General features: G+C 39.5%; 1 protein-coding gene across 2 annotated transcripts; it reads right to left on the bottom strand.

The window, feature by feature from the left end:
* Positions 1-7,370: 7,370 nt before the first annotated feature.
* On the bottom strand, positions 7,371-15,166 carry PDCD6 (programmed cell death 6). 2 transcript variants are annotated; one of them, XM_009870829.1, is made up of 5 exons: positions 15,109-15,166; positions 11,284-11,328; positions 10,212-10,370; positions 9,474-9,583; positions 7,371-7,915 (listed from the first exon to the last, which is right to left on the bottom strand). In XM_009870829.1, exons 3-5 carry the CDS (start codon positions 10,366-10,368, stop codon positions 7,817-7,819), a joined length of 366 nt encoding a protein of 121 aa, XP_009869131.1. In that variant the 5' UTR covers positions 10,369-10,370; positions 11,284-11,328; positions 15,109-15,166; the 3' UTR covers positions 7,371-7,816. The 2 variants fall into 2 exon arrangements, with proteins under 2 accessions (XP_009869131.1, XP_009869132.1); XM_009870830.1 differs by lacking the exon at positions 11,284-11,328 and having other exon boundaries at positions 7,378-7,915; positions 15,109-15,163.
* Positions 15,167-16,581: the final 1,415 nt, after the last annotated feature.

The raw sequence follows: 16,581 nt of genomic DNA, 5'->3' as shown, positions 1-16,581 counted from the left end.
CAGTTTATTGGGCATTAATAGAAATTTCCATGTCAGCTGAGCTTTGGGAACTGTCTTTGTGCAGATGCCACCACCACCTTTTTAAGAGCTGCACTTTCAAAAATGTCATGCATTTGAACATAATGTAGTTCTCAGGATCTAGATAAAAACTGTTGCTGTAGCTTAATCTCAGGCAGTAGCTAAGACTTCCATTCTGCATTTCCCAGCTAGAGGGGGAATTTGCATAGGTACCTGTTTTATCTTTTAGCCAGGTGACATTGAGAAATGCAGGGCAATAAAGAAATCTGAAACTGTCTTCCTCAGACACCTCATTCTGATCTTCAGACAAGTATCTCTTCCAAATAATACTTTTGAAAATTGTAGTTTAACCTGGTGATTGTGAGCAGCACATCCTTTGTGTGGAGTTTTCTGTCACCTAAAATTGTACTCTGTTGACTTTTGATGGGGAGCTTGCTATTTTTTTTAGAATGCTCAATATTTGTGCTTAAAAGCAGACATTCTGACCTTTTGCTCTGCCTAGGTTAATTATACTAACAGTCTGAGGCCACTGATGTCAATATCTCAAGATGAATTTTCAGGAAGCAAGAGCATCCCGAGACACTATAAGCCATGGGGAAAATCCAAAGGTAATTAAGATATTTTGTTCTACTAGTTTAAGCCTACTCTTAACACTGCACAGATTGCGAAAATTTACTTTTACAGCCAGCTGTAGTGCTTCTTTGCTGGAGTGCTGCGTGTCTTTGCCCTCTGAGTCAGTTCAGAACGTCATTTCCTGAAACCTTAATGACTTCAACCTTGACAGTGTAAGAACACTTCTGGGTAGTATTACTGCAGTAAAAGTTATTGGAAATCGAAGCAGTAACCTTTCATAACCTATTTATCATGAGGATTTTTGGGTGAAAAGATGCTGGACTGAGGTGAGGCAGGAAATGGGAAAAGAACAAGAGAAGAGTGTTTCATTAAAACCTCAAAGTAGTTGTATTTTCAGCTGATAGTTTGATATTTTGCTAACTTTTAGTGCCATCTATTTATTTATCCAGGAAATTCTAACTGGAGTCAAAGTTTTTTGTCTCAGTATGAAGAGAGTTCTGCAGATGCTTCTTTTGCTCCTGCTAACTCATACATTTACCAAACAGATAATGGGTCATCTTCTATGGACTAAGATCTAATGACCGTGCAATGATGTCTGCACTCAGGGACTCTTTTGCTCTGCAGACTGGAAGTCCTGCCAGTGATATCAGTGAATGGCTGAAACAGTTCAGCCTCTCTGCTTCTGGCAGTAATTCAAGTGGTTGGGCAGCCTCTTCCTATGAGACAAGTCCAGTGAGTGAATAGTTTGCAGAATATATGTCCACCGAAGTGCAAGGAAGTAAGCTCCCTGATAACAGTCTCATATGGTGGGGAAAATACAAACTGGAGGAATCAACAAGTGTGCACAACAGCAAGAGGTGTAAGTGATCGAGGATTACCCTATCCCAATTCTTCTGCCTCGTATCCTTCATCCAGAAGATATTCCACAAACTATCCTTCGCAAATCTATTCCTCTTACAAGAATCATGAGTCTGTGAATACTTGTACAGAATTCTGCAAATTCTGCTGCTTCAGGAAGAGGTGGCTCCAGGTGGAACGGGGGCTCCAAGTGTCAAGGATTCAGGCATGAGAAGTCGGGCTACATGAGTGACTAGAGTTCACATCACTACTCATTTTTTGCTGGTGGCTTGTACAGAGATTACCAGCAATTCAGAAGCTCAGATAAGATGTTTGATGAAGATGCTGTTGGTCTTACTCCCAACATTTTGAATAGACTACAAGGAAAGGATATACCTGCAATGACCAGGATGCTCAAACAATTGGCTCCATATTATCCAGCACTTCAAAGTAAGATTGAGATTGGTTCTCATGTAAAATGAGCTACATTAATGTAGTTACTTTAACCTAAGCAGGAGATTGAATGTTGCAGAGCCTAGTACATTCTGTTCAGAGGAGTTGAGTTCATTTTGCTCAATATCTGTGTCAGCTGATCATCATCATGGCTAGGCTTTGCGAACAAAGATATGGGAAGGGCTCTACCCACAATTGCTACAAGCGCACTGATGGCTAAAAATGCCGATGCGGGATAGGCAAGTCTGGCTGCAGTATTGGTTGAAGTATGCAGTATCAGTTGAAGAATGGTGTTAATTGTCTCTCTGAGGAGACTTCACTTCCTGACAACTCAGTAGAGCTGTGAGTGAGAGGAAATTCTGATAGCACAAAAAATTGCCTGAGTTGAAAGGTTTGTCCTATGACATCTTGCCTAACTAAGATCTTGCATCAGAGTTTGGGATGGGATCTAAGGGAGGGGAATGTATTGGCATAAAGAAAAAAATACTGGAATGCATGAAGAACCAAATTTGGATGGCATTTATAATAGATGAACATACTCCAAATGGGTTGAACGCATTGGGATAACAAAAGAGAAATGTTATCAAAGAGCAAGTTTGTTATATGACAACTATTTTTTGGAAATAGATTATAAGAGGGATTTAAAGGAAGGTGAGCGTATGCTACTTTACAGCTGTCATTGGGTGTGAGTTTTGCTTTTATGGTAGTAGAATTAGTTAATTGACTAAGTAGCTAGTTAGTAGTAGAACCTTCATTTTAACATTATGTCTTTTGTATTACGTGAAATAACATGAAGTAGTAGTAACTAAATATTTTTCTCTCCCCTTTCTAGAACTAAATATTCAGACATCAGTCAATGTGCTGCTAGAAAGTAGAGGGAAAAGACTAAGGAGCAACAACACCTGAACTGGAAACATGAACAGATTTGAGCATCTCCATCTCTTGGCTTTCAGGAAAGAGACTGCATTTAATTATGTGTTTGACTGGTTTTGGAAGGCGAAAGGGAGGTAGGGTTTAATTTGTTAACATGAAATGTAGACAGAACACAAATTTGCACATAGCGAAGGTGAACATATTATTTTGTTTAGGCTTTTTTTTAACGTATTTGTTATATCTTAGTATATTACAGAAAAAATATTTTGTTATTTTTTTTAAATATGTTACTCTGTCAGCAAAAATCTAATAACCCTTTTAACACCCTTCCCAACTCACAAAGAAAAGAAAGATTTACTTTATGATATCTTCTCTGGAAGGATACTTACTGAAAATACAGATCCAATGCATGAAAATACAGGTTTACTTTTCTTCGCACAAATGTAAGGCCAATTCAGTTAATTTGAGGCTTTATAATTAGCATAGTTTTAGAAACAAATACACAACATTTCTGTGTAGACGAAGAAAAGAGAATGTCACAAGAAAGGTGTTCTATGTCTTAGTATGCTATGTGAGGAAAATGAAATCTGTTCTAGGGGATTGGTATGTAACGGGGCACATTACTTGGTTTCATTTTTGCAGAGTAAGAAGAGATGTGAAAAAAATGCAGATATTTTTTTACCAGAAAGAAATCAACGTTAAAAATTATTTGATGGATTGTTGCAATACTAAAATAAAGATTCTTTATTCTTTCTACTGGCAAAAATGTACTAAGAAATAGCAGAACCAGATAAAATAATATGGAAAAAGAAATAATTGAAATGACATACTAACTGAGAAATATTTACCTGTTCATGATGTTTATCAGGCATCCATACTTACGTTTTCTTTTCCCCACGCTTCTGAGCCACCTGCTCATGAATGCCTGGCTTTAGATGTCTACTTTATATAGTCGAATCCAGCTTACATGGAGCTAGTGAAAAGAAGTAAAGCGAGACAGTTTACTCCCCAGTGTCCATTTGCCTTTTGACTGCTGTGTTGAGGACTATCACTTTTCATCTCACCCATACTCAGACTATTTTTCTGTCTCTTGTGCTAAACCAGAGTTAGTGTTCATGAGTTGTCATAATATCTTTTTGCATTCAGTAAAATAACTTTTTGATGAGATAATGTAAATTTTAACAAAAAGGCAACAAAGCAATTTCTTATAGAGCATATGAACCTAATTCCCTGAATTTCTCCTTCTCTAATTGTTTTGCCTGTGCATCAGAAAAGATCCAGTTTCCATTTTCATTCCTGTTCACTACTTCCTTTTATCTTTCTCATACTTGCTGAAGGGTTTATTAAATAGTTTCTAAGGGCATATGCTTAGCAGTTGTGCCATACACTTTTATCCATGAATTACATAGCAGACCTTCCTCATATCTAATCTACATCTACCCTCTTTTAGGTTAAAACCATTGTCCTATCACAACAAGCCCTGCTAAAAAGATTGTCCCCGCTTTTCTTGCAGGCCTCCTTTAAGTATTGAAAAACCACACATTAAGATCTCCCTGGAGTCTTCCCTTCTCCAGACTGAACAACCCCCAACTCTTTCAGCCTGTCCACATAGGGGAGGTGCTCCAACCTCCTGATCATCTTCTTGGCCCACCTCTGGGCTCTCTTCAACAGATCCATGTCCTTCTTGTGCTGGAGATCCCAGAGCTGAACACAGCACTGCAGGTGGGGTCTCATGAGAGCAGAGCAGAGGGGCAGAACCACCTCTTTTGACCTGCTGGCCACACTTCTCTTGATGCAGCCCAGGGTATACAGTTTGCCCTCAAGATAACCACCCATTTCCTAGTATTCAAATGAAGGCAAAAAAGAGACAGAAGCATCTTCAGGATGCAGCTCTGGAAACGGATGGTTTATTCCCCCATGACCAGGGTGATGACCGTTTTTCCTTTTTTCAAGGGCTGTGTACAATTGTGAGTACTAAGCATCATTGCCTTATTTGGAGGGCTTCTGTGACACCTTCCCTCCTTCCCTTCCTCTATAGGGCCAGGTACTTGTAACTTGGACTGTTTTCTTTTACAGGATCCACGCTGAGGAGCTATCTGTCCCTTTCACTTCTATCTCTCTAGCCAGCAGCTCATCCTACAAAAGTGACTGCTGAGAGATGGTGACTTTGCATTCTTACTTGTTCTCACTCAGTTCAACCTTGCCACCTTTAAAGGGGAACTCAAGTGATGTTAGGAAAACATAAATCCTGGCTTCTAACCTTTTTGGCACCTGACCAGCAATGTCCACAGGCACCAGGTAAGAAGACCTCAGGGAAAAAACACTAAGATGTGCCTTGGAAGTTCTGTCATCTTACCAGTTACTTCTTCAACAGGCTAGCATAAGCTATGGCCTCTTGTTGCCTCTGTTTTGCTATCTTGGCCAATTCCCTTCAATCAACTTCTGGCTACTCCTTACTCCCAAGAAACCCCTTTGCTTTATCTTGCTTCCATGTAATTAAAGAACTGGAGCAGAATGAGTGCTCTGCCTGTTCCCCTAGACTCTAGTTCTTCTTCAAGAAACAACATTCACAAGGTAGGCATTGAGAGTCGGCAGAGCAGCATCACTTTCAATGCTTGCTGTCTGTCAGCACTAATACAGCTACACCATGAGCTGTGGCACTGAGGCAAAAGTTCTGAGGCTGCACCAGAGCCCTTTGAACCAATTTCACATTTCCTTAGAAAGCCATTGATAGAAATCCAGGCTACAACATGATTTGGGGGATAAACAGTCTACTTCCCAGCCAGTTTGTTGGTCTGCAATGTACCTGCTTTCACACCTTCAGAAGCATCCATTTCCCACTGAGACAGGAGTCATTCCAGTCCAGAGCCACTTTGGTGATTCTCTGCAGCAGTTAGGCTCCTTTAGAATGTGCTGGAGCTGGTTTTTCTACACCAAAGACCATGACGTATAACAAGGTTGGCTGGAAAAGGAGACATCTTTCACAAGAGACAACTTGGGAAATTTCTCAGGCTCCAGCTTTTTTGATTCTGTACCTTGGACCTATTAATGATCCTCAGAACACTTCCCAGAATAACTGGATTTAATTTCAGTGGATGTGTGATCCAAAGGAACAGATTCCTTCGTGGGAAAGCAATGAGGAAGCTCTTTTGAACAGAGCCATTTAATGGAGAAGCTCTTCTGGGCCCAAAACTCTGAAGATCTGTAGTTGTTTCTGAAGAGAACATACAAAGTGATTCTCTTGGCCAGTGAGGTTCAAGCAGTGACTGTTGGAATTCTTTATCCCTTGGCTTCTCAAACATAAGTTTCAGTTCGTCCAAGGCTGTTTGATGAGGTGGTCTGTGACATCGGTCATTACATCTGCTTCCCCAGCTCATCCAGAAGCAATCCCTTGTCCTTGGGGTGACAATGCCCAAAGTGCTTTGGGAGAGCTCTGTGCTTCTGTGCGCTTATGCTATGGACACAGTTGGTCTCTCCCCTGATATTCCACACCAGTGAAGCATCTAGAAAACGTTGTTGAACTGTCACTAAGGCCTTGTTTGACAATGACTTGACAACTATTAGTAGCTTCTCTGCATGACAGATGTTTGATAACTGCACAGTTGCCACTTGGCTGTCTTCCTCCAACACAAGACACTGTCCTCTGGCTAAAGCAATTGGAAATAATATTATAACACTGATTTTTTTTATTTTTTTTTTTAATTTTTTTAGGTAGGATGTAGTTCTGTATGGATCCAAACCTTCTCTGCATAATGTCTTGGAGTGTCTGCTTTATATCACTGAAAGCACAGTTGATGTGTCGGTGCTCCCAGGCTTACCCGCCTGTGGCTGTAGGTAATGATGACATTGGAAGTAGAAGTAGGGGGTGGTGAGGACTGCCTGCATGCAAGGAGCTGGGGCTGGGAGAGCACTGAGGAATACAACAGTATTGCTACAGTTTAAAAACAAGTCTTTGGATAAAAGCTCTTCCCTGTAACCATATCCTAAAGAGTAGCAGCTATAGGTAAGTAATATTGCTGGTTTAGTATTTTTAAGTGCTTTGAATAGTGACAGTGTAAGATTGTCTTCGATGTCTTCGAGCTATGTAAGATAACTTGTTAACTTCTCTGAGCTTCCTTGAAGTTGCTTTTTCAAAGTTATTGCAGGAGATGTTGTGCAACAGGAATCAGGTGTTACTTCTTTTTGCTTTCAGTTTTTCAACTGTGTCCCTCACCAACTGTAAATGTTGAGACGGGAGGGTAAGGTTAGGAGGATGACTAGCAATTCCAAACTGAAGTGCTTTTAGCACACAAATGAAAGACTATTGGTGTTAAATGACCTCACTAAGCAGAGGCACCTATATATCCATAGCAGCTAGATATAGTTTATTTTTGTAGGGAATTCATGGAGGAAGACTCAGTACTGAACACAAATGTGAAGAAGTTCTATTTGAAGATGGCCTGAGGATACCCTGAAAGGAGGCGGCAGCTAGAAAATAAAAACGTAAAGCAAGGAAAAAAGGCTATGGCCGTGAAGTGGGAGGGACCCCTGAACTGTAGAAAACTAGAATACAGAAATAAAACCACCACCCCTTTATAAAAAAGCTGTACAAAAGCAAAGGAGACTAGAAAAGTTGATCTGATATTTTTACTTAGTTTTAAATTCTGTATTAAAAATTAATACATTAAACTCTTATAAAAGTAAGGCACATGCAAAACATGTTGTGCAACTTCTCACTTCCAACTGTTTTATAAACTAACAAGCATTATTTTAAATTTGGCATTTCTAAAGACTCATTTTTCCCCATGCAGGATATGTGGAAGAAGGTTAAGTTTTGACATTGCACCAGTTAAATCTAGATTCTGTGCTTTCTGTACTACAGTAAGCAGAGATGGTCATATCATACAGTAATACAAAATAAAAACAACTCATGTACAGATCCTGGAGGTGATGGCCAACATACAAAATTTAAGAATGTGAAGTTATATCCCTTATAATACATCAAGAACTTTATTCAGTACATGATGATGATTTGGCAGCTCCAGTCTGTGTAACACCAGTGCACAATTCGTAGCTGTCAGTGTCATACGATGCTGAAGACCATGGAAAGATATTGCTCATATGACACCTGAATCCAGCCATCTTGATCCGTATCGTATCGTCGAAACACATCAGTCAGCCTCTGAAAAATGGTGAAAAAACATCCATATATTGTTGTACCTCAGGAAAGTTCAGGCTGCCATGTATTCCCCTTAGAATCATAGAATTATTAGGGTTGAAGAAGATCATCAAGTCCAACGTTACCTTCCCACTTAGGTTTCTGTAGCTTTATTGAACGCTTTCTGTTCGTTGCCTCTGCACACACTTTACCATCTCGTGCACAGAGGCAGCTCTTTTCCACATCTCATGCACGAGCTGTGTAGCAGATCTGATTCTAAAACCACCTTCTGATACACCACCTAAGGCTGTCTAGGCATTTCTTTATAGACCAGATGGCTTTTTATAACTGGCTTTAAAGTGAGAGAAAACCAAGGCATGATTCTTGTGAGACATTTGAGAGTCATCTGGAGACAGAATCTGATGAGCACTTTGTCCATTTCTCATCTTCTAGCCAAATATGCTTTATGTATTGTTAGTATCTGAGGTGTCTCTGTATAACCCCAGAGATGTCAGGCAGTACGGACAGTGGACCAAAATAATGACCAGCATGGTTTCACTAACACCAGCTGAATGATACTCCATTCCAAAGTCCTCTTTGCCAGAGTTTAAGTTTATAACTAAGTATGGTGGCTTATATTAAAAATTAATATAAAGGCAACTGATGTTTCAGCGACTTATGGTTATAGACATAAAGCTAACAAGGAGAAAAACAAAACCTCTGTATGCAAAGGAGAGATACTGTTTTACGGGACACTCCTTTCTCTTGATGTTGCTTATCAGAAGATACTGTAAGATGCTGTTGCAATGCTGGCCCATGTGAGAAGAGCAACCTTTTTCCTATCCTCCTAAAACTCAGCTTGTCCGGTGCTACAGTTTCCCACATTTTCCTCAAGCTCTTACATACATCTCAGAACAGTCAGCTACTCTTAGAGAAATCTTAAGCTATGAGGTGAGGAATCATCCAGTGATTGATTTCTAAACAAAAGAATACACCTGTAAAACGATAGTTCTCTCCCATATATATATATATGAGAGACATAATAAGCATATAAAAACACATACAAAGATACATTTCTGTTACTGTTTGTTTGCAACATCATTCACTACCATTGCCTCTGCAGGAACAGCAAAGACTGAATAATTCAGCTGTTACGTCAAATTGCTTTTAGTCAGAGCCTTAAATAGATATATACCAAACCTTCACAATTCAAATTATGAGAATTATGGGCACCATGGGACAGGACACACTCCAGTTTTAACACACAAGATCCAGACGATGTGTGTTAAACTGATGGAAATAGTGATAAATGTTCTCCTTTTTAAACACTATTTTACATTTTTGCTCCATAGAAGTATTTAACAGGTCAAAAAAAAACAAAACCCAAAACATCAAAGTGACTTGTCATGCAACTGCATAACAAGTGAAGACCACTAAATGAAGATTTTTCTAGCACCTCTCATACCCTGTACTCAAATGGAGTATATATAAGCAAGTTCACAATCCAATATTATAGCTGAGAACCATAAAAGTTCAAGGCGTTTTTTTTTCAATTTACATCAAAGTACATCTCCTTTCTTACCTGTAAAACAACACAGCACTGAATAAAGTCATCAAAAGCAACTTGTCCTCTCCCTTGTCTGTCAAATTTCCGAATAAGGATATCATAGAATTGATCAGACAGTCGGTAACCTTGGAAAAGAGAAAGGCTTTAAAAGGTTTCCAATTACTGCAGTCCTTCTATAAAAAGAACTAGGCTGTTTAGCAGGCATGTATAACAAAACCAGAAAACAGTAACGAGTTACAAGAGATGATTTTTTTCCCCCTGATCTCTCTTGCGTTAAGCTAAAATGCATGCAGTTAAAAACCATGCTTAATAGTAATTACAAACAGAGTCACGGTGACTAGTTGGCCAAGGGAATGGTTCAGGGCTGCAATTCAAGTTTTTGTAAGTGAAGTCGATTAAATCAAAGTTCCTTTTGCCATCAGAATGCTACTGTAGCGCAGAGGGCCGACTTTGTTTTCAAAAGCAGCAAGCTGTCCCTTTGTAAGTTCAGACCTTTACCTAAACTATTTGTAGTGCTCACAGAAAACATCCACCCGTGTATTGATCCAGCCAGTTTCTTTTTTCCATTAAGGAAAACAGATGAAAAGTGCTTGTGGCATGAATATCTTTAAAGGTACTTTATGCCTAAAAGGATAACTGCATTTCACCTGCCTCATTTTTAGTCGTATTTGTTGGAGCAGTACAGCCTTAGCAAGAAGCAGCTCATCTGATGACCTATCCCAATCATAAAAATTGTCATTGCAAATGAATTACCAAAACCTGTTAGCGCTTGCTTTAGTTCATTTTTGTCAATCATTCCAGAATTGTCTCTGTCATATGTTCGAAAGACATTCTGCCAGTCTGTGATGTACTTCCAGACGCCGGTGAATTCATTGAAGTTCACACCACCTTTGTTTTCTCTGTCAAACATGCCTGAAGTAAAAAGGAAACACATATAAAACCTTAATCATACTACTCCTCCATAAGACCGCCTAGTATTTTAAGAAAGCAGCAAGAGCGCTTTGTGGAAATTACTAAGACAGAAAAGAAATTGCTAAAATACAAGTGATATTTTGAAAAGTTCTGCCAAATAAAAAGCAAGCAGTCATCTGCTGAAGGAAGAAGAGATAAAGCAAGATAAAAAAGGACCAGAATGAATCACAGAGTGTTTACATTTCCTGGGTTTTCGCTTCCAGTTTGAAAATACCTAGGGCTTGACTGATCATCAGTGACAAAAAGGGCAGAAGGGGGCGTTATTCTTTTCTAAGGACATATGGAAGTCTGAGCACTGACTGCCCAGAACGCTGGATAGTCAGTCACCTCTATCTGTCTTAATGATACTGTCAGCTCCGTAACAGCACGTCACACAGTGATGGAACTCAGACTGCTGCTGGATACTTATTAAAAATGAAGGAAAAAAACTGAGTCCATGGATTTATGAACTGTATTACAGATACGCTTGAATTTTTATCCTCCTGTTCTCCTACCCTCATTTTCCACATTACTGACAAGATTATTGGATTAGATTGCAAGACAGGACAAACTAGTTACGAAGACAAGCTGTATGTCTTTTCAGAATACTCAAGTTGTCATTTTTCCCACACATAAATTACATTTACTATCTATTCAGTCGTACAGCAGCATTTTCTAAGGCTACTACAAGTGCAGTTTTGTGCACACAAAAGGCATTCCTGCATTATTCAAAAAGCAAAATATTTTTTAACTTACTACTGCTGGGCTGTCTAGATGGAAAAAAAAACAGTGCAGCAATGCATAGCATTCTCAATCGTCTGAACATACCACAAAACAGTATCTTGACTATTTCACATTACACAACTGCACTCACCAAGAATTGACCTGACTGTTGCTGGATTAAATGGAGTCCACGTGCCTGAAACAGAAAGAATGACTTAGTTCCTCAACACTGAGTAGCATTTTAAAAAAATGCAACCAAAAAAATCAGGTAAGAACTGAAATAGTGAATTCCAAGCTAGATGACATGGAGCCAGCATATTATAAAACAAGGCTGCTTGGAAGTAATTATATTCTTGACGATTCAGAGATGACTTGAGACCAATGCTTTACAGATGCTAAGCGGAAACCTACATTTTTCAGGCTGCACCAAAAAAAACTACTCCAACACCTTAGAAGAACTAAGAAGGATTTTCTTCATCCCAGTAGTCAGGAGGTATTGAAAAAAAGGCAAGATCAAAACTGAAGAAGTCCCACTTTTTCTACTGCTGGGAGTGAAAGATATTTAAGTTATAACTCAAACTAGGTCTTATATTTATTCCTCGGTAAAACCCATCTCTTTATTTCCTGTTTTACAAGTCAATTACTCCAGGGTATTTAGTTTCTGACAAATGAAAAGAAAATGTTCCTAACGTGGCAGAACCAAACAGTGCAATTTAGAATTTAGTTTAGTCTAAAGTTCATCTCCACTGCTAAATCAATGAAGTGTTAGTTTAAATTAGTGTTTTCAGACCAAGAAACATTGCTGCTTGAAAGGGCCTCAGCAGTAATGATCTGAAGATGAACTTTGTACTTCTCTGAATATTTAGATGGTAGTCACTTTGGAATAGTTTTCGCTTGTTCCGGAGCACTCCAGAGCGCTAGGAAGCATCAAGCTTTTAATTAAGAGAAATACTGTTTTGCATCTGGAATTTCACCATCCATTCTTCAGAGCCCGGGAGGGTACCAGGAGCCCCAAGAAGCACGTATTAAATTCACTGAGGTCGAGCGCAGGGACCAGGAAGGGAGCAGTAGGACCAGGGTACTGTCGAGGCGTTTGCAGCGGCGCAGTGAGCTGACCACAGATAGCCGACAGAAAGGCAGCGCAAGTAGGGAGCAGGAGGCGCGAAGGCACGGCTGCTCCACTGGATCAAGCTGCGGCGGCATCAGCAGCGCTTATGCCAGCACCAAACTTCTCCCACAAAAGGGAAACTGGGTCAGTGTAAGTCTACAGAAGCGGCAACGGGGAAAAGCCCTGCACAGTAGGCAGGCTGTGTGACTATCTGCACATAAAGAGAAACGTAAGCAGAGGAGAGTTAAACTGCTCTGAAAATGCTTAAGCGGTACTTTAGACAGAGAACATCAGTACCTTAGAGTTGTATGTCTCCTGACAAAAATAGAAAATAATGGAATTATTAATAGGGTGCCAGCATTTAACTCTGAAAAGACTAGAGGAAAAGGGAAAACACAAATTGGAATTTAACTTGTTTCATGTTGGAATTTTCAAGAGACTCATAGAGACACTATATAGTGAAACCAGAGCAACTCCAGTGCTGAAGAACTGTACTGATTTCAGCCTGCTCCAATAAACAGTAGGAGACTGCTCTCCCTCCCCGACTTTACTGCCAATTTTACATGGCAGCACAGAAAAAAACCCCAAACCAACAATAACAAAAAAGATCACCCCCCCCCCAAAAAAACAGCACCAAACAAAACCAACCAACCAACAAGAAAAAAAACACTAAAAAAACCCCAAACACAAAAAGGAAGGATACTATATTACTGTGCAAACAACTATATGAAAAAGGCTGATTAGTCCCTCCCAGGTAAGTAGACTGTTATTTGCTTAGACTTGACATGTTGAAAAACTGAACGTCAATAACACATTGAACGTCAAATTTTAATAAGCACTATGCAGACGTGTAATGTTTTAGAAATAAACAGATAACATTCTTTTAGCCCATGTTAGATTGCAGGACAGATTCAACGACCTAGAGGATATATTTTGGAAAGAACATAGTGAATTTTCAGTGACTTTGGTGTACAAGGTCTAGGATCTCTGGGAACAAAGGAAGCTTACAGTTCTGTAAATATTTTGTCTAACAGGGAATTCACTTGAGGATTCTTCATAACTGCAAAGCACTGAAACTGCTAATCTACACTGTAAACAAGGAAAGAAAAGAGTTTAGATAGTCATTACTGCCTATTACCCTTAAATTCAATCAGCTGAGATATTTAAAATAGATGAAGTTTAAAATGGCAGGTGAAGCCAGGTTCCCACATCAAACAGCACTGTAATCATGAATAGAAACAGCGACTTAATTTAACTTAGCTTTTACTGAAATTGTTATTCAAAATAGTACTTTAGTTATGGATCACATGCAGCAGCTACAATATATTGCTTTTAATTTATCAGATATATTATTAACCATATTCTGGTAAATCCAGTTTAGTAACAAGACCACAATTTTACAAAATAGAGCCATCCAACTTTATTTCAAGTCAGGTTATTACTGACAAAAAGGAGCCTTTTAGTCTGTCTGTTGCAGCTCACAACGTCAGTTTAAGTCCTTCTCAGTCACAAAACACAGGAAGGATGAAGGAATTAAACCCTGGTAGAAAGGGAACTTGATATTGACTCAAAGGTGCACAAACAGCCTCAATATGCACTTTTTCAGATTGCTAAGAGGAAAAAAAACCTAAAAAACCCCACAAAATACAACCCTACCCACCCTAAGTCACCAGAGGAATGTAAAAATAGGCTACTGGGAAAAATTGTCAATCTTTCCTTTCCTTCACAAGTTATTTGACCATGCCCTGGTTACTCTTGAAGCATTATGTCAGGGAACTGGTAGACTACTAGAAATTTTTAATACTAGACCTAGAGTGCAGCTTTCTACCTTGTTAGGAAAATATATGAACATACCTCATATGGGGAAAGAAAAATAAAATTTAAAAATTACCACCTTCCATTCCTGCACTGTACTGTATGAAAATATTTTATGCACAGTAAAAAGGCTGGTTGTATGCGGACCCCCTACATTTCACAGCTGGCTGTGCTGGCAGTGCTGCATTGCAAAATTAAAGACACTCGTCCCTGAGCTCTTTTCTGAACAAGTACATAACTCTTGCTTGCTTATAATGAAAAGGGACCATGACCAGCTGAGTATAGGTCACGTTGGGAGTTTGTTCGTAAAAACAGACAGACAAGACGCATCTTGGACCCAAGATGTGCATGGGAGGGAATGGGAGAGTGTGATCAAAACAGGCCTAGGAACATGTGGTCTCCCTGTTTGATGGGAGAGTGATTGAAGGAGTACAGGAGCTGGTAACAACCCTGGCTGCAAGGTCTGGTCTCCTGCTTGTAACCTATAAATACTGCTTCTTGCTAATAAGCTTTGTCTTAGCTTCTCTTGAGAGCTGAGTCCGTGCCTTTCAGTCTGCCACAGTTGTAAACAGGTGAGCATTGTCCAGGTTATATACTGACACTGGTTAAAATCCAAAGGTTGAGTAGTGATAAGCAAGGAATATATAAATCACTGTTCATGTTTTCTAGGAAGCAGAGCTGGAAAAAAATACAGGGATGTGCATGCCTTTGTTCCCCAGAATACAAACCAGTGTTTTTTTACAATAAGTGCTCTGTTTATAATGCACTAACGAGCACCAAACCCAGACGACTTTCCTTGAAATAAAAAAAAACCCCACAACCGGGAACAATTTTTTCCCCCCCCCCCCCCCCCCCAAAAATAAAATCAGGAAGACTGTCCTTTTTTTTTTTTGCCCTTCACACTTTTGCTGTAGATTAAATAGTATTAATCAGTGGCAGGAACATTCCTCCTGCCCCCACATTAAGGATTTATGGCACCAAGTAACTGCCTGCACATGAAATTTAACATTAAGTTTACAATGAACTATCTCACTGCTCATTTTACAGACTTACCATTGGATAATGCCTGCTGAAGTTCGTTATCAGATATTATTCCACTCCTATCTTTATCAACCCTAGAGGGGAAAAAAAAAAAAAAAGTGGCAAGCTTTAAATGGCAAAAATTAACAGGTTCCACTTCGAGAAGCCTCTAACATTCTGGTTCTTACCAGGTAAGATTAGCCTTTTCCTGAAAAGTTACTAAATGCATTTTACTTGGGAAACCCCTCACAGTGAATGCAAATTAAATGCTCCATTCAGACTGATGAGACATTCTGGAACTTTACAAAAGCTACAAAGACAACTGGACAATTTAGGAGTGAAGAGAGATGCACAAACACACACTGACAATAAAACAGTTTAGGCATACTCCACACAAGAAAGTATTTTTATTAATTTATTTTTACAAGAGCTGCAGAGCACACCATGAGGGTTAAATCCAAAAAATGCCTCATGTCACAGCAGTAAGCTGTTTGGCTCCCAAACTGGAGCCCCAAGTTTCGCACCCAGCTTCTCTCAGGAAGATGTTGGCAAAGGAGAGAAAGCCACTAATGTAACCAGAGCAAAGTTAAGTATAAGAACTGACTGCAAGGCCTTGACCCCTTTTCAAAGGAGTTCAAAAAGTGAAAAAGCAAAGGCAGGTGCCAGCTTCCATTGAGCTTCAGTCTACTGGAGAATGGAATTCTATCCTAAAATTAATAAATTAAGTAATAACTGCCCAAATAAAGCAGGATCATGCCTTCTTTAGAAGAATAGCTGAAAGTGGTGGGGACTTCCCTCCATGTTATACAATGATGACCTTCCACTTGACACTGACAGTTTTCATTTCCCCTCAGCACTATTCCAGAGCAGAGTCCTGCTCAGCTGATCCCTCTGCAGAAGCTGGGTTTTGTTTTTGTTTTTGTTTGGTTTTTTTAAATCTTTAGTCCTTGTTGTCCTCTTCTAAACCCTTTCAGTTCCTCCTACTAGATTATTTGCCCATGTCAAAAATTATATAAACCATATGCAACATTCAAACTGCAAGCATAAGCTGCAGAAATTTGTTACCAAACAAAAAGATAGTGTCCTTTTTTTTATTCTCTCTTCTCTAGGTATTCTAAACATTTTTTGCCTTCTATGAGCTGCCAAGTGCTACAGCAATATTTTCATAAAAATGCGTTATGACCTACTTATCATAGTCCTGAGCATCATGAGTCAGCTTAGAGCACATTCATTTTATATACAAAATGATTATACAAAGTTAAAGTGGGTCTTCCTCGTGGACATCGTTCCTGGATTTCATCTGACCACCACAGCTGAGCGATCACCATCTGGCCAGGACCGGGTGCTACAGCCCAGTCATTCAGGTGCTCCTGCAGCTCTTCACAGGCCTCACTTACTGCAGGAACTGGTCAGTGTCACCAGCAAACTTCATCTGACCATTCAATCATAGAATCATAGACTGGCCTAGGCTGGAAGGGACCTTAGAGATCATCTAGTCCAACCTCC

The sequence above is a fragment of the Apaloderma vittatum genome, unplaced genomic scaffold, assembly GCF_000703405.1.
Source record: "Apaloderma vittatum isolate BGI_N311 unplaced genomic scaffold, ASM70340v1 scaffold7216, whole genome shotgun sequence".
In the NCBI taxonomy this organism is placed as follows: Eukaryota; Metazoa; Chordata; class Aves; order Trogoniformes; family Trogonidae; genus Apaloderma; species Apaloderma vittatum.
The sequence above is the reverse complement of the archived record's forward strand: the minus strand, read 5'-3'. Positions and strand labels throughout refer to the sequence as shown.